The following is a 20693-nucleotide window of genomic DNA, read 5'->3' as shown; positions in this document are numbered from 1 at the left end:
TACACATTTACAGTACAGATACAGTAGTTAAAAATATATTATGTAATAAAATTAAATACATAAAATAAAGTTTTTCAACAATATTTATAGCTATGTAAATAACAGCTATATAAAAGCTCCTTGATAAGGCGGTTGGCAATGTGGGTTTGATTATATGTGGGGATCCAATCCTCTCTATTGATACAGGCTGCCTAGGAACCAATGGGCCACCATTTTACTTTTGGTTTGAAAGCAGCAGTTGATATTTGCGGTTCTGCGCTCTCCTATTCGGGGATAGGCAAAGCTCCGCCATTTTGTGTGTAATGGACCCATTTCATTAAATGAACAAAAAAAATGTAAATTATAGTCTTCCCAATGCACAAAGCTCACCGATTGGTCTACAGGTTAGTGACCTGGCCCAAATGCTAATATCCCCTTTACTTTCCCCAGATGGACAATGTACAATGTATTTACCATGGTTTCATAGAGTTATGGTATATAGAGGCTTAGGGGGCTGTTCCTGCTGAATTGGGCTTAGGACAGGTGGTAGCTATGGGGGTTGCTAAGGAAGGTGTAGTCTACACTTGCTGCTTAATATCTCCATTAGACAATATCAAAAGGAAAATAAAGGTGTATATCAAGCCAGTTACCATAGGATAGTGGTGACCATCATGGCCAAAATACATGTTCCTTATGAAATTGTTAATATACTATAGGGACCAGTAAGAAAACAGTATTATTAATTTTATATGTAGGTAAAGACTATATAAGCTGTGGCCCTGGGATTATTGTTGGGCTATAACCCCCTTGGGGTGGGGCAATCAGCTTGAAGGCCTTTGGACCTTCCCAATGTAGAGCTTCTCTAGTGTGTAATTCTGCTAAGTTGGGTTTTAGGGCCATTTTGAGTGAGTTCTCTGCCCTTGGCAGCCATAAATGCTCTACTCAAGTCATCATTGTGTATTTTAGTCTGCCCGCTGGGCATGCAAACATGAAAAGCTGCAATAAAGTGGGGAGCAACGGAATCCTTTGGCTTATTTACTGTCATTGTAAGATGGGCGAGATCAGTAAAGTAAAGATCTGTCTTTGCATGGTGGGAAAAAACGATGTGCATTGTACAACCGGCAATGTAGGGCACAACTTGGGGTGCTCTATTCGTCGCTTTCCGACTCCTCCTCCTCTCCTGTGTAGTAGGGCTGCCCGCTGTTCTGAGTGTACATTTTGGTTTTTATGGGGCAATTGTGATCCATGAGGATTGCCTGAAGAAAGAAAAAGGATCATTCGATATAATGTATTGAAGCACCTTCCATAGAATGCAATTGTCTTTCTATATATCTGATTTTATATAACCGACTCCGACACTGAGCATGTAGCAAGACAGACTGCTGAGAGATACGGGAGGCAAAGAACTTTTCCATATGAATAGGAGCAAACACATCAGCCCAGTAGGCCCTGCTTATCTTGCCCATCATATATTCTGCCCCACTATATAACTATTTCTATATAAAAATGGCAGCGTCCATTTTCTAGAAATCTGCATTTAGTTCCATTTCTTACCATTTTTTCTTCCCTCGCTGGCGGGCTCCGTAGGAACAGACACAAAGGAGCAAATAAAACATCCACTACTCCAATAATGGTCATTAACCAGGGGAAGCCAATGGATTTAGCTATGGCGCCTCCAGCCGACGGACCTACATTTAGAAAGAAAGAAGAATTCAGGAAAAGGGACCGTTATCCTGTTATATATTCTGTCAATATCTCTTGGGCATTGGTCAAATGCCCAATATATTCCACTAAAGCCCCCAGTGAGGTGATTGATTCTAGTCTGAAGTCCTTACCAAAGGCAAAGCCCATACAGAAGGCCACGTCGGCGATAGCATAGACACTTCCATACACCGAAACATGCCGGAGATCCACTAAATAACCCATAATCGGCATCATGGAAGAGTCCACCATACCTGCACGGAAATCAGAATAGGTCACATTGTATGTTTCACCTTATTGTAAACTGGTAGCTGAAGCCGTAACCCAATGGTCTTTAGGCTTCTTGAATTCAAGCTCCCCTAGCCTTTGGGGTACGCATTTCAGGTTGCCCTTTGCTCACCCCAGATCTCATAACAACCAGCCTTCAGATTGGAAACCGCCATCTATATACAGTAGGCCTCTACTGTGGCCAGCTAGCCCTAGCTAGGTGATTGGCCGGCCCATTGGGGTGACACAGAAGGGGTTAACTTTGGAGGCAATGATTACTGTCTGGTACTTCCCTTTAGGTATAATGTACAGTTGAATTAAATGCTTTGCCTCTATCTATTAATTACCCTTTTATCTATAGTCTTAACTGGGCAAATCCAATAGTCTGTGTACCAGGGGCATTTACTGCTTCTACATTTTGTTTTACTGTAGCCCCCCAATGCTATACACACAGAATATGTAGCCCCCAATGCTATACACACAGAATATGTAGCCCCCAATGCTATACACACAGAATATGTAGCCCCCAATGCTATACACACAGAATATGTAGCCCCTAATGCTATACACACAGAATATGTAGCCCCCAATGCTATACACACAGAATATGTAGCCCCCAATGCTATACACACAGAATATGTAGCCCCCAATGCTATACACACAGAATATGTAGCCCCCAATGCTATACACACAGAATATGTAGCCCCCAATGCTATACACACAGATATGTAGCCCCTAATGCTATACACACAGAATATGTAGCCCCCAATGCTATACACACAGAATATGTAGCCCCTAATGCTATACACACAGAATATGTAGCCCCCAATGCTATACACACAGAATATGTAGCCCCTAATGCTATACACACAGAATATGTAGCCCCCAATGCTATACACACAGAATATGTAGCCCCAATGCTATACACACAGATATGTAGCCCCTAATGCTATACACACAGAATATGTAGCCCCCAATGCTATACACCACAGAATATGTAGCCCCCAATGCTATACACACAGAATATGTAGCCCCCCAATGCTATACACACAGAATATGTAGCCCCCAATGCTATACACACAGAATATGTAGCCCCCAATGCTATACACACAGAATATGTAGCCCCCAATGCTATACACACAGAATATGTAGCCCCCAATGCTATACACACAGAATATGTAGACCCCCCCATATACATGTCATCTTTCCTAAGGGCAAGTCAATGTGGGGGGCTTCTATCTAAGGGCAAGTAAAACTTACCAATGGCAAATCCAACGCCAAAGGTTGGTGCTATTAAGCCGTAGATATTTCTGGCAAAAGGAACCTGAGCAACGGAGAAAAGAATTTTAATGGCGAGGAAACAACAAAGCAGAAAGGGATCCGGGTTGGATCAGACAAACTTGGACTTATATATGGCATGAAATATTGAAAATATCATTAATTTGTGTCCTGTTTTCCCGTTTCCATATTCTCCTACTGTTTCCCCTTAACCTGACTACATGGTTACAACTGAGAAGCAGCAGGAGTTTCCCATTCAAGTCAATGGCAGATTGATGGGCAGCTATAAAGTGCGGGCAAATACGTGCCGTAACCTTCAGCTGCCGCTGCATTTCTGTGTATCGTAGCCAATCAGAATTCCCAAAGGATTAATATAGATTGCCTTCAGTATTGAACACATCAAGGTAAATCCCCATAGCTTTACAATACATTTTTCCATAGTACAGGTATGGGATCCCTTATCCGGAAACCCAGAAGGTTCCGAATTACAGCCCTATTGGGTTTATTTAATGGTTAAATGATTCCCTTTTCTCTGTAATAATAAAACAGTACCTGTACTTGATCCCAACTAAGATATAATTACCCCTTATTGGGGCAGAACAGCCCTATTGGGTTTATTTAATGGTTAAATGATTCCCTTTTCTCTGTAATAATAAAACAGTACCTGTACTTGATCCCAACTAAGATATAATTACCCCTTATTGGGGCAGAACAGCCCTATTGGGTTTATTTAATGGTTAAATGATTCCCTTTTCTCTGTAATAATAAAACAGTACCTGTACTTGATCCCAACTAAGATATAATTACCCCTTATTGGGGCAGAACAGCCCTATTGGGTTTATTTAATGGTTAAATGATTTTTAGCAGACTTAAGTTATGGAGATCCAAATTATGGAAAGATCCCTTATCCGGAAAACCCCAGGTCCCGAGCATTCTGGATAACAGGTCCCATACCTGTATTCTCAAACATTTTCCTCCCCCCCGCAGGACATAATGGGCTCTGCTGAAGGATCATACCATGTTTGCCCGACTGTATATACTTACACATATGATGCTTATTCCCACCACAATCATCCCAATGAATGCACACAGCCACCTGGGAAAGAGAATATACAGATATATATGGGGGGCACTGACGCAAAGCATTAGGGCAAATACAGCTTCATAGATCCCCAAGTTTCTGGGCATAAGGGCAATTAATCGCCACGTCTGTCTTTGGTGCAAATATTCAGGTTTAAAAGGAACTGGAGAGGGCTGAAATGGATTTAATTGCACCATGAATAAGTGACAGCCGATGGCTCTGTCCCCCCCCCCCCCCCCCAGCCTCGGATATTGATCAGATTACAAAAGCAATATACAGCCCTACCTTCCCATCTTGTGAGCGAGGGGCCCAAAGACATTGGTTCCGATGAGATAGGAGATACTGGCCGGGAGAAAGGCAACACCTGTGTAATGAAGGAGCATTGGGCTTATCAGTACAGGGACAATACCAGCCATAATGCAAGGAGATATGAGGCTTAATATCCGCCGGTGGGTTATCTGCCACTCCATCCAGCAGCCACCGAGCCCTAATGAAGGGGGATATTAGAGAAAACTCTAGCCGTGCCTATTGCTGATTCTTATCTGGGCTTTACTTGCCCTTTAATCACTTTATTTGTCTGTTCTTTGTGGGCAGTAAAAGGAAATTGTTACCCGTTCCCTGAACAGAAGGACAGAAGTTATTAGAGGTTTCCTTGGAATTTCTGTTCCCACTGACCCTCCCCATTCTCCTTTGCTCCCCCCTCGGGCTCTGCCCCCCACCCCAGGCTCCCCTCATACCCCTTTTCTTATTTTCACCTTATTATCCACCCCCCCATTCTACTTATTCCTCCTCCTATAGTGTCAGCCATTGCCTTTTCCCTTATTGCCCCCCTTATTGCACTACCGACGGGCCTGCCCGATATGTGGCCTAAATTGGGCAGATCTCGATCGGGCAGGTTAGAAAATCTAGTCGGATCAGGGGCCGCATCGGCTCGTTGATGCGGTCCCCGAACCGCCTTTGCCTAAACCTGTTGTTATAATTCGATTGTTTGGCCCCAGGGCCAAATGACTGAATTAGCCTGGATTCTCCCAATATCGCCCACCCATAGGTGGGGGATATCGGGAGAAGATCCATTCGAGTGGATCTGAAGGTGTATGGGGACCTTAACACTGGCCTTTGGATTGATGCCACGTGGGGTGTGGCTATGGCATAAGGGGTGGGGAAAGGAGGATGGGGCCAGTGAGTGGTCGGAGTAATGGGCGCACTGGGCGGGGTTATATGAGGGGCAGCCGTGGGCCCATAGTTACAATGAGGGATCAGCAGGGAAGAGGGCAGGAGGGTAATTACAGAGGGAGTAGAACCTGCGGTTGCAGGGGGGGCCCAGGAATGTAGGGGCCCCAGTAAAGCCCTAATTATAGGGCAATTTCAATATATCTTGGTAGAATTGTTCAGCCAATATTTTGGGGCCCTACACTGAATTTGCTGTGGGGCTCAGTAAAATTAAGTGACGCCACTGGGAGAGGGTCAGGGAAGGGATATTATATTTATATTATCTATATTATCTATAGGGATATTTTATTTATAGGCCATTACAAATTTACTGGCAATGTACCAGTACAAGTTTGCACTACCAGTGCCGGGCCCAGCTGGGGATTTACCGACTAGTAGTGATTAGCGAACCTGGGCCGGAGCGCAACTTTTTTGACGCGCAAAACATTTTGTTGACATAACGCGCCTGTTGAAAGGACCCGAGCAAGTAAATTCCCAATCAGACCACAAGCACTAAATCTGGGCCCATGAATGGCATCCGGGGATTCAGCTCATAGTTTGGCTACGGGTACTTTTGGCTACGGGTACGTTTGGCTATGGGTACTTTTGGCTACGGGTACGTTTGGCTATGGGTACTTTTGGCTACGGGTACATTTGGCTACGGGTACGTTTGGCTACGGGTACTTTTGGCTACGGGTACGTTTGGCTATGGGTACTTTTGGCTACGGGTACGTTTGGCTATGGGTACTTTTGGCTACGGGTACGTTTGGCTACGGGTACGTTTGGCTACCGGTACTTTTGGCTACGGGTATGTTTGGCTATGGGTATGTTTGGCTACGGGTACGTTTGGCTATGGGTACTTTTGGCTACGGGTACGTTTGGCTATGGGTACTTTTGGCTACGGGTACGTTTGGCTACCGGTACTTTTGGCTACGGGTATGTTTGGCTATGGGTATGTTTGGCTACGGGTACGTTTGGCTACGGGTATGTAACACCAAAGCGAGGGGGAGCAGCGTGGCCCCAATAGCTTCTCATGAACCATACGGCACATTAGCTGCTGTTACTATTGGGCACTGCCGCTTTCCCTTGCTCTGGATCAGGGTAGCCGGCTGGCCAGTAAGTGACTGGGGTAGCCATTAAATCCCCAGCTAAGCCCGGCACCAGTATATTTACCTTCAATGCACTTGGGTGCAAGTTTCACTATCATGGCTAGGGTTGCCATTAAATTGCTAATAGACTATTACTTCCTCCCTTCCCTGACCCTCTCCGCTGCTGATCAACATTTATAACTATGGGCCGAAATTTGCTCCGCCTATAACCCCACCCAGTCTGCCCCATTTTCTAGCCCCGCATCCCAAAAAGGTGGGAACCCGACTTTGGATTCATGTTCCTTAGACAAAGTTTAAATGACAGGCATTATATATATATGTATAAATGAATAGTCCCATGTGTGGAGAAATTGGTACTTGCCATAATATAGCAGGTAACAGATGCACTCCAGGACTTCATGATACAGTGAAGACAAAATTAAATTAAATAAGGACCAAAGTCCTGGAGTGCGTCTGTTACCTGTGATATATATATATCTCATAGGCTCCTCAGTGCGTTGCTGCTCTCTAATACCCAAGGCAGAATAAATACCGTATGACAGACGATATAGCCCAGTCCCCCCTGTCACTTTGTGTCACCCCTGCATGTCACACTATTAATAATAGTTGATTCTGTGAAGCATCAGGACAGTTTAATTGGCACTTTGGTTAATGCCCTGAGGCCGCGAGCTCATCTCTCCGTGACGCCGCTAAGGGTTGGGCTCTAGGGGAGAACATGGAACAAAGGAGCAGAACAGAAATCCACGCTCTAATTTAGTGAAAATGTCCCAGTTTCAGGAATAAGAAGCCTTAGACCAAATGGTCAGTCAACGAGGGGAAAGGAATTAATGGCTGAAATCCTTCCCATTGTGTCCCTGTTAATATCCTTATTGTCCAACAGTGGATATAAAGGGGCTCGGGGGCTTCTGAAATATTTATTTTGGTCTCCAAAGGCTGCTTTATCAAGATCAAGAGAAAAGCACCGGTTTCCTCAGCATTATAACAGATCAGTAGCCATGGCAACCATCCCATGATAGTCATTAGTTATGGTAATTAGTCTTCCATAAGGAGTTTAAACGGTGGTATCTATAGAAGCCTGGTTGCCATGACTAAGACTAGGGACCTACGGTTACTAAGCACCTTACATTGGGGGGGTATTAATATCCAAGACGCCATTTCTTACCAAGCTGCCATTTTCGGGAGCACATTGTCTCCATCATCCAGATGGGCAGAGCCGGCTCTAGCATGGCGATGGCCATATTGGCGAAACAGATGGACCCTAAAATGAAGAATAAACAGTAACAGAACATATAGATCTTGATTGAAATAGGTTCCCTAGGGCAGATGTGCCGGGGGGCCCTATTGGCCCTTACTAAGCCTGTGAGTATAGAATGTCCCACTATGGAATTTCCCTGATTATTGCCCAGCAGGGGGCGCACCCCAGAACATCTTACTTTGCCTTATTCAGTTTGTACTATGGTTTCCTCATCCACCATGTTGTTCTATAGGGTGGGTATCACCTTACCTGCTGCAATGAGGATGTAGGGGTCCCTAATTAGGGTTAGGAGAGGGGTTCCCGTCTGACTCTGCAAAAGTAAAGAGTTGGGGGTTTATTTTAGCCAAAGATAGAAGCAGTTTTGTTTGGCCCAAACCCAATAACGGGGAGAGCGGGTACTTACCTCAGGCTGAACCCGAGACGGCTGCAGGACAAACAGTTGCAGGGCTAGAGGAGGAGGAGGAAGAAGAAGAAGAAGATGATGATATGAGGTCTCGTGCATGTAGAAATATCCAGTTATGTGTTAGGATTCACCTGATTAGTAGGCCATGAAAAGGGTCCTTGTGGTGTCCCTAATGGGACAAATGTGCAGGTTCTGTATTTATACACTCCCCCCATGGCAGATTGGGTTACAAACTGATCCCTACAGCTGCCTCTCCTGCCTCTGCACAGAGCACTGGGTGAACCAAGCGTCTCAACTACAGCCAGCAATGTCAGCAGTGCCTGTGTGTCCTAATAACCCTAACCCGAACCCTAACCTTAACCCTTACCTTTACCCTTACCCTAACCCTAACCCTTACCTTTACCCTAACCCTTACCTTTACCCTAACCCTTACCCTTACCTTAACCCTAACCCTTACTTTTACCCTTACCCTTACCTTAACCCTAACCCTTACTTTTACCCTTACCCTTACCTTAACCCTAACCCTTACTTTTACCCTTACCTTTACCCTAACCCTAACCCTTACCCTAACCCTTACCTTTACCCTAACCCTTACCCTTACCTTAACCCTAACCCTTACTTTTACCCTTACCCTTACCTTAACCCTAACCCTTACTTTTACCCTTACCTTTACCCTAACCCTAACCCTTACCCTAACCCTTACCCTAACCCTTACCTTAACCCTAACCCTTACTTTTACCCTTACCTTTACCCTAACCCTTACCTTTACCCTAACCCTTACCTTTACCCTAACCCTAACCCTTACCCTAACCCTTACCTTTACCCTTACCCTAACTCTAACCCTAACCTTTACCCTAACCCTTACCTTTACCCTAACCCTAACCCTTACCCTAACCCTTACCTTAACCCTAACCCTTACCTTTACCCTAACCCTAACCCTTACCCTAACCCTTACCTTAACCCTAACCCTTACCTTTACCCTAACCCTTACCTTAACCCTAACCCTTACCTTTACCCTAACCCTAACCCTTACCCTATCCCTTACCTTAACCCTAACCCTTACCTTTACCCTAACCCCTACCCTTTACCTAACCCTAACCCTTACCCTAACCCTTACCTTTACCCCTAACCCTTACCTTTACCCTAACCCTAACCCTTACCCTAACCTTACCTTAACCCCTAACCCTTACCTTTACCCTAACCCTTACCTTTACCCCTAACCCTACCCTTACCCTAACCTTACCTTAACCCTTACCCTTACCTTTACCCTAACCTTACCTTTACCCTAACCTACCCTTACCCTAACCCTTACCTTAACCCTAACCTTACTTTTACCCTTACCCTAACTCTAACCCTAACCTAACCCTTACCTTTACCCTAACCCTAAACCCTTACCCTACCCTACCCTTACCCCTAACCCTTACCTACCTTTACCCTAACCCTAACCCTTACCCTAACCCTTACCCTTAACCCTAACCCTTACCTTACCCTAACCCTTACCTTTACCCTAACTCTAACCTTTACCCTAACCCTAACCTTACCAACCCTTACCTACCTTACCCTAACCCTTACCCTAACCCTAACCCTTACCCTTACCCTTAACCCTTACCTTAACCCCCCTAACCCTTACCTTTACCTAACCCTTTACCCTAACCCTTACCTTACCTAACCCTTACCTTTACCCTAACCCTTACCTTTACCCTAACCCTAACTTACCTTACCTTACCCTAACCCTTACCTTTACCCTAACCCTTACCTTTACCCTAACCCTAACCCTTACCCTAACCCTTACCTTACCCTAACCCTTACCTTTACCCTAACCCTACTTATTAACCTAACCCTTACCTTTACACTAACCCTAACCCTTACCCTAACCTTTACCCTAACCCTTACCTTTACCCTAACCCTTACCCTTTACCTTACCCTAACCCTTTACCTTTACCCTAACCCTTACCTTTACCCTTACCCTTACCCTAACCCTAACCCTAACCCTACCCTAACCCTTACCCTAACCCTTACCTTACCCTAACCCTTAGAACCCTTACCCTAAACCCTAACCCTTACCTTTTACCCTTACCCTAACCCTTACCCTAACCCTAACCCTAACCCTTACCCTAACTTACCCTCCTTACCCTAACCTTACCCTAACCCTTACCCTAACCTTACCCTAACCCTTACCCTAATTCTTACCCTAACCCTAACCCTTACCCTAAGCCTTACCCTAACCCTTACCCTAACCCTTACCTAACCCTTACCCTAACCCTAACCCTAATTCTTACCCTTACCCTAACCCTTACCCTAACCCTTACCCTAACCTTACCCTAATTCTTACCCTTACCCTAAACCCTTACCCTAACCCTTACCCTAATTCTTACCCTTTACCCTAACCCTTACCTAACCCTTACCCTAACCCTTACCCTAACCCTAATTCTTACCCTTACCCTAACCCTTACCCTAACCCTTACCCTAACCCTTACCCTAACCCTAATTCTTACCTACCCTAACCCTAACCCTAATTCTTACCCTTACCCTAACCCCTTACCCTAACCCTTACCCTTACCCTAACCCTTACCCCCTTACCCTAATTCTTACCCTTAACCCTTACCCTAAGCCTTACCCTAACCCTTACCCTAACCCTAAACCTTACCCTAACCCTTACCCTAACCCTAAACCTTACCCTAACCCTAACCCTTACCCTAACCCTTACCCTAATTCTTACCCTAACCCTTACCCTAACCTTACCCTAAGCCTTACCCTAACCCTTACCCTAACCCTAACCTTACCCTTACCCTAACCCTTACCCTAACCCTTACCCTAACCCTTACCCTAAACCCTAAACCTTACCCTAACCCTTACCCTAACCCTAACCCTAACCCTAACCCCTACTACCCTACCCTAACCCTTACCCTAACCCTAACCCTAACCTTACCCTAACCCTTACCCTAACCCTAACCCTACCCTTACCCTAAGCCTTACCCTAACCCTTACCCTAACCCTATACCCTTACCCTAACCCTTACCCTAAGCCTTACCCTAACCCTTACCCTCAACCCTAACCCTACCCTTACCCTAACCCTTACCCTAATTCTTACCCTAACCCTTACCCTAACCCTTACCCTAAGCCTTACCCTAACCCTACCCTAACCCTAACCCTAACCCTTACCCTAACCCTTACCCTAATTTCTTACCCTAAACCTTACCCTAACCCTTACCCTAACCCTTACCCTAACCCTTACCCTAACCCTTACCCTAATTCTTACCCTAACCCTTACCCTAACCCTTACCCTAAGCCTTACCCTAACCCTTACCCTAACCCTAACCCTAACCCTTACCCTAACCCTTACCCTAAACCTTACCCTAAACCTTACCCTAACCCTTACCCTAACCCTAAACCTTACCCTAACCCTTACCCTAAACCTTACCCTAAACCTTACCCTAACCCTAAACCTTACCCTAAACCTTACCCTAAACCTTACCCTAACCCTTACCCTTACCCTAACCCTTACCCTAACCCTAATCTTAATCCACTGACCCACTCTATCACTAAGCAGCAGAACTAAACAGGGAGTAGAGGCATTTAGCCTTCATTTCATGATCAGTATGAGAGGTTCCGACACTGACCTCCATCGAACAGAACCAGCACAGCCAGTACCAGGAAAGGAGCCGTCTTCCCCACAAACTCATATAGGATACTGCCGAACGGGGGTCCGACTGAGGGGCAAAGGTACCAGTTATTAGTTTGTATGGGAGAAATACATTGTTACTTACTGACTGGGCAATTTAAATGGATTCTAATCACTATCACTTTTGGGAATACCGGTAAAATCACTGATAATGTACCCCCTACTGTAAATGATAAGGATATTAGAAGTATTTACAGATTACAGATTGCTCCTGGAAGGAAATACAAACATATAGTAACATTTGAGTAACATACTAACCTAACACCCCCATAGCCAGTCCTCCCAATGCGATGCCCATGGCGTTACCCCGCTCTTCGTCGTCCGTATACACGCTGGCCAACATGCCCATACCTACAGGGGGGGCAGAGAGAGAGAGAGAGATGGGGGCTCTGTAAACTTTGGGCTTAGAAAGCAAATCTCAGCTCCTTCTGTATCCGACTGCCCCTAATCCCTGTACTACTGGCTGAGCCGCGCCGGCCTGACCTTTATAAATACACCGGCAAATATTGTACAAACAACTGATATAAAACTGCAGTTTATTAAAATATGAACCTGGATTTTAATACAAACAGTCAGGGCTGGGGGTCATTCGCCACCGCGCTCAGTGACATTATACAGTGCAACCAGCCGTGGGTATTTATTATTTATTATAACGGGTCAGTATTGGCCGAGCCCGGGGGCCTACCTGCTACGGATGAACAGGACGAGCCAATTCCTTGGAGGGATCTCGCTATGAAGAGCAAAGCGTAACTCCCAGAGAAGGCAAACACTGAAAGAGACAGATACACAATCCCATTACTCTTGTGTCAAATGTATAAACAGCTTTTTGTATGTTAAAGAATGACCAATTCTAAGCAACTTTTCAATTGGTCTTTATTATTTATTTCTTTTAGTTTTTTTTATCTATTTGCTTTCTTATTCTGACTCTTTGCAGCTTTCCAATGGGGGTCACTGACCCCGGCAGCCAAACCCTATTGCTCTGTGAGGCTCCAGTTTTATTGTTACTTTTTATTCCTTATCTTTCTATTCAGCCCCTCCCCTATTCATATATCAGTCTCTCATCCAAACCACTCCCTGGTTGCTAAAGTAACTTGGACCCTAGCAACCAAATAGCTGCTGATACTGTAAACTGGAGAGCTGCTAACAAAAAGTGAAATAACTAAAGAAATACAAATAATAAAAACTGAAGACCAATTGCAACTTGGTTTTAATTTTTTATTTGCAGTTTTTCAGTGATTTAGCTTTTGGTTCAGCAGCTCTTCCCTTTGCTATTAAAGCAGCTATCTGGTTGCTAGGCTCTGGTTTACCTTAGCAACCAGGCAGTGTCTTGACTGAGAGACTGGAATATGAATAGGGGAGGGGCTGAATAGAGAGATAAGGAATAAAAAGTAACAATAACAATAAAACTGGAGCCTCACAGAGCAATAGGGTTTGGCTGCCGGGGTCAGTGACCCCCATTTGAAAGCTGCAAAGAGTCGGAAGAAGAAGGCAAATAATTCAAAAACTACTTTGGGCTTTTAAAACAAAATGTCAGAGCTTGGGATACTTACTGATTGTAGAGACAAACATAATGCAGAATCCGGCAAACATTGGGATCTGGTATCCGATCCTGCACAGAAATATACGGAACGTTAGTATGGATTCTGGGTAACCTGTGGGTCTAACACTCAGAGGGGCGGTCCAGGGGCGGGGCTTGCAGAAGGGTGGGGAGGCTATGGCACCGGCTGCACTAGTCAAGGTCAACCTAACCCAATGGGGTGTCCAACCTGTTGCTGTAAGTACTGTCATTGGGGTGCGTGGGTTCCACTTAGTGTAAGTTATATAGTGAATAAAGTACCCCCTATTGTAACATATAGGGATATTATAAGTCCCCGAGGAGTTCCTTATAATATATAGTGAATAAAGTACCCCCTATTGTAACATATAGGGATATTATAAGCCCCCGAGGAGTTCCTTATAATATATAGTGAATAAAGTGCCCCCTATTGTAACATATAGGGATATTATAAGCCCCCGAGGAGTTCCTTATAATATATAGTGAATAAAGTACCCCCTATTGTAACATATAGGGATATTATAAGCCCCCGAGGAGTTCCTTATAATATATAGTGAATAAAGTGCCCCCTATTGTAACATATAGGGATATTATAAGCCCCCGAGGAGTTCCTTATAATATATAGTGAATAAAGTGCCCCCTATTGTAACATATAGGGATATTATAAGCCCCCGAGGAGTTCCTTATAATATATAGTGAATAAAGTGCCCCCTATTGTAACATATAGGGATATTATAACCCCCCGAGGGGTTCCTTATAATATATAGTGAATAAAGTACCCCCTATTGTAAAATAGTGGGGTATTAGAAGTCACAGAGTGCTTTATTTATTATAATATACACGTTTGAGTGAGTCATGTGACAGAAAAGACATCACTAAGCTCCGATTATAACTGATGACATCACTAAGCCCCGTTTATAGTTTTAATATACAGTTTGGTCCCATAGTGAAATGACCCAACTGTATATTATAGGTGGGTTACTGATAGTATTCACCCCCGTACGTCTACTTGGCCCATTAAGTGGGGGGAGGTGGAACCAATTGCTGGGACATAATGTTTCCCTGAGGAAGTGAGAGATCTTTAAGTTGGCTGCCGGGGTCAGTGACCCCCATTTTGAAAGCTGGAAAGAGACAGAGGAAAATAATTAAAAATGAAGACCAATTGCAAAGTTGCTTACAACTAGCTCTTTATCCGCAGGCCCAGGCTTGGGGGGGGGGGCTACACTCTAGGGGCAACATGGCGTCTGTGCTGTATTGGGGGGATCACTCTCACCCACCAGTTCCATTCACAATCAGTACTGGGGACAGTTGGGGGTGGGGGGCAGTGTGAGCAGGAAAATGCTAGCAGGAGGGTGGGCAGCAAGTGGGGGAGTCGATTTGTAAGTTTGGGGGGGTTAATGGACACAAGTAGTGATAAGTGAATTTTTTCACTAGGCATGGGGGGCACCCCTAAATCTGCACAGACCTAGACCTATGAGCAGCCTTCTCTGCTACCTGCTCTTGTGCCCCCCAACTCACAACGCCCCCCCCCCATTAACTTGCAACCCACCCACCCACAATTCCCTGCTCACACCATCAGTCCCCTGTCCTACCTGGGCACAGCCAGAGGGGGCGACGGCTTGGGGGGAGTGAGGGCAGGGTTTCTGTGTGCCTCTTGAATATTTTTGGGGGGCAGGTACCAAGCCACTGCCAATACTAATTTTAGTTTGTGGGGTACAACAATCCTTATAGTATAGCAACAGCAGCTGGAGGGCCGCAGGTAAAGGGTGCTTTCCTAATATTTAATAGGTGATGTCACCTATATATTATATATATATTTAACCTTTATACAGGTATGGGATCCATTATCTGGAAACCTGTTATCCAGAAAGCTCCGAATTATGGAACCCCTGTCTCCCATAGACTCCATTTTAATCAAATAATTCAGAATTTTAAAAATGATTCCCTTTTCTCTGTAATAATAAAACGGTACCTGTACTTGATCCCAACTAAGATATAATTACCCCTTATTGGGGCAGAACAGCCCTATTGGGTTTATTTAATGGTTAAATGATTCCCTTTTCTCTGTAATAATAAAACAGTACCTGTACTTGATCCCAACTAAGATATAATTACCCCTTATTGGGGGCAGAACAGCCCTATTGGGTTTATTTAATGGTTAAATGATTCCCTTTTCTCTGTAATAATAAAACAGTACCTGTACTTGATCCCAACTAAGATATAATTACCCCTTATTGGGGCAGAACAGCCCTATTGGGTTTATTTAATGGTTAAATGATTCCCTTTTCTCTGTAATAATAAAACAGTACCTGTACTTGATCCCAACTAAGATATAATTACCCCTTATTGGGGGCAGAACAGCCCTATTGGGTTTATTTAATGGTTAAATGATTCCCTTTTCTCTGTAATAATAAAACAGTACCTGTACTTGATCCCAACTAAGATATAATTACCCCTTATTGGGGCAGAACAGCCCTATTGGGTTTATTTAATGGTTAAATGATTCCCTTTTCTCTGTAATAATAAAACAGTACCTGTACTTGATCCCAACTAAGATATAATTACCCCTTATTGGGGCAGAACAGCCCTATTGGGTTTATTTCATGGTTAAATGATTCCCTTTTCTCTGTAATAATAAAACAGTACCTGTACTTGATCCCAACTAAGATATAATTACCCCTTATTGGGGGCAGAACAGCCCTATTGGGTTTATTTCATGGTTAAATGATTCCCTTTTCTCTGTAATAATAAAACAGTACCTGTACTTGATCCCAACTAAGATATAATTACCCCTTATTGGGGCAGAACAGCCCTATTGGGTTTATTTAATGGTTAAATGATTCCCTTTTCTCTGTAATAATAAAACAGTACCTGTACTTGATCCCAACTAAGATATAATTACCCCTTATTGGGGGCAGAACAACCCTATTGGGTTTATTTAATGGTTAAATGATTCCCTTTTCTCTGTAATAATAAAACAGTACCTGTACTTGATCCCAACTAAGATATAATTACCCCTTATTTCATAAACGATGTCACTGCTGTAGGATTGTACTGATGTAACGAGCCCCCTATTATATAAATACAGGGATACTGGGAGTGATTATGGGGCTTATTACACAATGAACCCAATGAGAGACAATGGGACCCAGTAATGAGAGGCTGATGACACCCATAGAGGTGACGCACCTGTTAGTCATGGGCCCAATGAATGGGTTGGTCAGCAGCTGCACCGTCGCCTTTGACGCAAACAATAAACCAACTTTGACATTTTCATTCAGTAAACTGGAATCTGCCCTGGGGCAGTCGGCGGGGGGCGCAGTGGGGGGAGAGGGGCTGGGAGACGATGTTGGGGTCACGGCCGACCGCGGCTGATGGGTGCTCCTCGTGGAGTTGGTGATGGTCACCGTAGTGTTGTCGTAGTAAGAGAAGATGCTGTGGGACCCACCGGGGGCCGTGGAGGGGTGGGCCTCATCCTGGCTGCTGTTTCCTTCGTGCGTCATTGTGTACAAATAACTGGGGATTATGGGAACTGCGGACATAAAAGCAAAGCAAATATTAAAGGGGTTCCGGGGACTGATGGGAATGATGAATATTCTCTGTAACCTGTCGGGGATAATGTACCCCCTACTGTAAACGATAAGGATATGAGCAGTCACTGAGGGGTTCTGTGCCCATATAAAGGCACAAGGCTGCAGGCTGAGTTATACAGGGAACTCTGAGTATCACTCATGTATTATAAGGGATAATGTACCCCCTACTGTAAATGATAAGGATATTAGCAGTCACTGAGGGGCTCTGTGCCCATATAAAGGCACAAGGCTGCAGGCTGAGTTATACAGGGAACTCTGAGTATCACTCATGTATTATAAGGGATAATGTACCCCCTACTGTAAATGATAAGGATATTAGCAGTCACTGAGGGGTTCTGTGCCCCCCATATAAAGGCACAAGGCTGCAGGCTGAGTTATACAGGGAACTCTGAGTATCACTCATGTATTATAAGGGATAATGTACCCCCTACTGTAAATGATAAGGATATTAGCAGTCACTGAGGGGTTCTGTGCCCCCCATATAAAGGCACAAGGCTGCAGGCTGAGTTATACAGGGAACTCTGAGTATCACTCATGTATTATAAGGGATAATGTACCCCCTACTGTAAATGATAAGGATATTAGCAGTCACTGAGGGGTTCTGTGCCCATATAAAGGCACAAGGCTGCAGGCTGAGTTATACAGGGAACTCTGAGTATCACTCATGTATTATAGGGATAATGTACCCCCTACTGTAAATGATAAGGATATTAGCAGTCACTGAGGGGTTCTGTGCCCCCCATATAAAGGCACAAGGCTGCAGGCTGAGTTATACAGGGAACTCTGAGTATCACTCATGTATTATAAGGGATAATGTACCCCCTACTGTAAATGATAAGGATATTAACAGCCGGGAGCAAGACAACCTTACTAAATGTTTCTATATTCAGTAGCTGCCATGTAACTAATAAGCCCAGCTGCTCAGACAGTAGAAAGAGAATATAGGACTAGTTATTACCAGTAAGAAGTAGTTTATACGGGGAGTCCCTTATATGAAGGTATGTTTGCCTTGACTAATTCATCTTTGCTTTATACCCTGTAAGAATTCCAATTTTTCACTTTCTGAGAATTTTGACACCTAAATTGGAAGCATTCTGGGCTGCAGAACTACAATTCCCAGCAGCCCACATTAGCCAGCAACTCTAAAGGGGATACAAGAGAGGCCCAGATCTGAGGGGTCTGATTTAGGGCAAATTTAGGGCAGAAAGGGGACAAACGAGGGGGAAAAATAGAGAGAAAAGAACTTATATAGACATGCAAAGGGTATACGGGTATGAGACATTTCAGTATATATATATACACCAGTATATATATATATCAGGGGCAACCAACCCACGGTCCTCCTGCAACTCCTTTTTTCATTCAAAAACAGCCAGAGGGCTGCAAGTCTAACGCTCCTCATTTACTGAGTGGAACTCCCGCCCTGTACCTACTACTCCCTCGGCATGGCTGCGACACCCTTGTCCTGATGAAGTGAATGAATGGAAATAGACAGGCAGAAAGCGCCATATATGGTTCCAGTCAAAACTTTTTCCATATTGTTTCACCTAATCCCCCTTCCCAGTTATTTCAGAGAATCTCAGATAATACATTTAAGGGAGATGAGATGTAATAAAAGGCACTAAGTTTGCCCAGGAGCAGTAACCCATAGCAACCAATCAGCAGGTAGCATTAACTGGTCACCTGTATAAAAGCAATCATCTTATTGGTTGCTATGGGTTCCTGGGCAAACTTAGTGCCTTTCATTACATATGGGGGTTAGTGTCAGAATGGGTCGCTAAGGGCCCCCCCAGAAAACGTTAGGCAGGGCCACTCTCCTTCTCCAGCCTCAATGGTGGCCCCTCAGTCATTGGCAGGTACCCCCCATTCTCATTTGTGAATTTTTGTTTGCAGTTCCCATTTAACTGCGACGGGCACAGCAGGGTCAAATTTAACCATTTAGGGGGAAACATGCAAAAAATTTATAGATGACCCCCAGTGTGTTTGTAGCAAACGCAGCAATTGGTTGGGAAGGGGTTGGGGGGGCCCTGGGCCAATGCATAGTTTCAAGCATCAGCCAGGCTGTAGTTACCCCCATTATTGTTATTGCCCCTGCAGGGTGCACAGTAGGGGGTAAGTAACCACAATAGTAGCTGTGTTGGTAGATGGGTAGTGTCCCCTATAGAGAGGTATTTGCCCAACTACTCCCAGCCCAACTGGTGTGTATCCGTTGTGTAAGTGGGGGGGTACCTACAGTATATAGTAAAAGCAATATTTTTACCCAATCACGACACAGTGAACATGAACATACACACTAACCCCTGCCCATAGTAACGACCCATCATGCCTTTAATCCACAAGTCTGCCCAAATGTAGGTGACTGGGTACGGGCAGTGCCAATGAGGCTGGGCACCCTAGGCAACCCGGCCAGCAGCCTCCTTGCCCAGCCCCCCAGTGAGTTAAAGCATCAGCAATGGCACCACGGGAGTTGCCCATCTCTATCTTAGAAGGATGCAGGGAGTTGTAACATAGTAACATAGTAAGTTAGGTTGAAAAAAGACACGTTCAACCATAATGCCTATTTATAACCTGCCTAACTGCCAGTTGATCCAGAGGAAGGCAAACAACCCCAGAATCTCAGGATCAGCAGCTGTCGGCTAATGCCCGAGCCAGAGAATAGGGAGGCCCAGACCCCGATCTAGTGACCCCGTTACCTACTGAGGCGAATGGGCGCTGCCAGGAGAATGCAATTTATATTCTAAAATTAATTGCATTTGATCTGATTGGTTTAGAGCACAGACAGAGAGTAATGCATTGTGTCACTAATGCGATGTGCGTGGCATCTCCCACGTAGCCGCTGCGGCTAATCCACCAGATGTAACAGCCCCGGGGCACAAAGGGATGGAGCAAAGGCTTAATATCTTCCCCTTCACCCCGGCACCATCTTCCTGCAATTAGCCGTCAAGTGGCCAATTCTCAGAGCCGAGTCCTTATGGGGATAATAATAATCAGTATTTCTGCAGCTGGATAATCCTATTGGCTAAATAACAATTTATTGCAGCTGTAATGGTCTCGGCGCCTCGCTCTGGCTCTCACAAGTAAATGGTTCATTTTATATTAATATCACAGGGTCTGTGCGGAATGTGGGAATGGGCAGAGGAGCTGACACTCTATAGACACCCTTGGGCCATTGTCTATGGCGATGCACAATGAGGAAGAGTGGGACCCCCAAATCAGCATTGCACCCCCTTTTTGATGGCTGCCTGGGAGCTGAAATTAGAGCCAAACTAGGTCTAGGGAGATAATGTATGTGCCCCTCTCTGTTGCTCCATGTGCAAGTGCCTCTTCTACCTACCCCTAGTTCCAGCCCTTGTTCTAGACCCACCCACTGCTTGAGTTACAGCCCCTCTGCCCCTCCCTGTAAGTTGCCATAAGTGTTCTAGCCCCACCTACTGCTTGAGTTACAGACTCCCTGCCCCTCCCCCTGTAAGCTTCCATTAGAATGTTCTAGCCCCACCTACTGCTTGAGTTACAGACTCCCTGCCCCTCCCCCTGTAAGCTTCCATTAGAATGTTCTAGCCCCACCTACTGCTTGAGTTAAA

The 20693-nt window shown here is 44.8% G+C and overlaps 1 protein-coding gene across 1 annotated transcript in view; it reads right to left on the bottom strand.

Moving 5' to 3' along the window:
- LOC101732756 (solute carrier family 18 member A2) overlaps positions 1–20693 on the bottom strand; it is a 31237-nt gene continuing 10544 nt past the window's right edge. The window contains exons 3-16 of the mRNA XM_031906506.1: positions 16709–17051; positions 13515–13573; positions 12650–12733; positions 12223–12315; positions 11903–11992; positions 8283–8326; positions 8129–8189; positions 7787–7882; positions 4592–4670; positions 4270–4321; positions 3208–3271; positions 1815–1934; positions 1534–1667; positions 1–1235 (exon numbers count right to left, since the gene is read on the bottom strand). Of these exons, the coding sequence (XP_031762366.1) occupies positions 1128–1235; positions 1534–1667; positions 1815–1934; positions 3208–3271; positions 4270–4321; positions 4592–4670; positions 7787–7882; positions 8129–8189; positions 8283–8326; positions 11903–11992; positions 12223–12315; positions 12650–12733; positions 13515–13573; positions 16709–17051 (1427 nt within the window). The 3' untranslated portion in view covers positions 1–1127. The remainder of the gene's footprint in view (positions 1236–1533; positions 1668–1814; positions 1935–3207; positions 3272–4269; positions 4322–4591; positions 4671–7786; positions 7883–8128; positions 8190–8282; positions 8327–11902; positions 11993–12222; positions 12316–12649; positions 12734–13514; positions 13574–16708; positions 17052–20693) is intronic.

This window comes from Xenopus tropicalis, chromosome 7, assembly GCF_000004195.4.
Source record: "Xenopus tropicalis strain Nigerian chromosome 7, UCB_Xtro_10.0, whole genome shotgun sequence".
Taxonomy (NCBI): domain Eukaryota; kingdom Metazoa; phylum Chordata; class Amphibia; order Anura; family Pipidae; genus Xenopus; species Xenopus tropicalis.
This window is presented reverse-complemented; position numbering and strand designations above follow the sequence as displayed.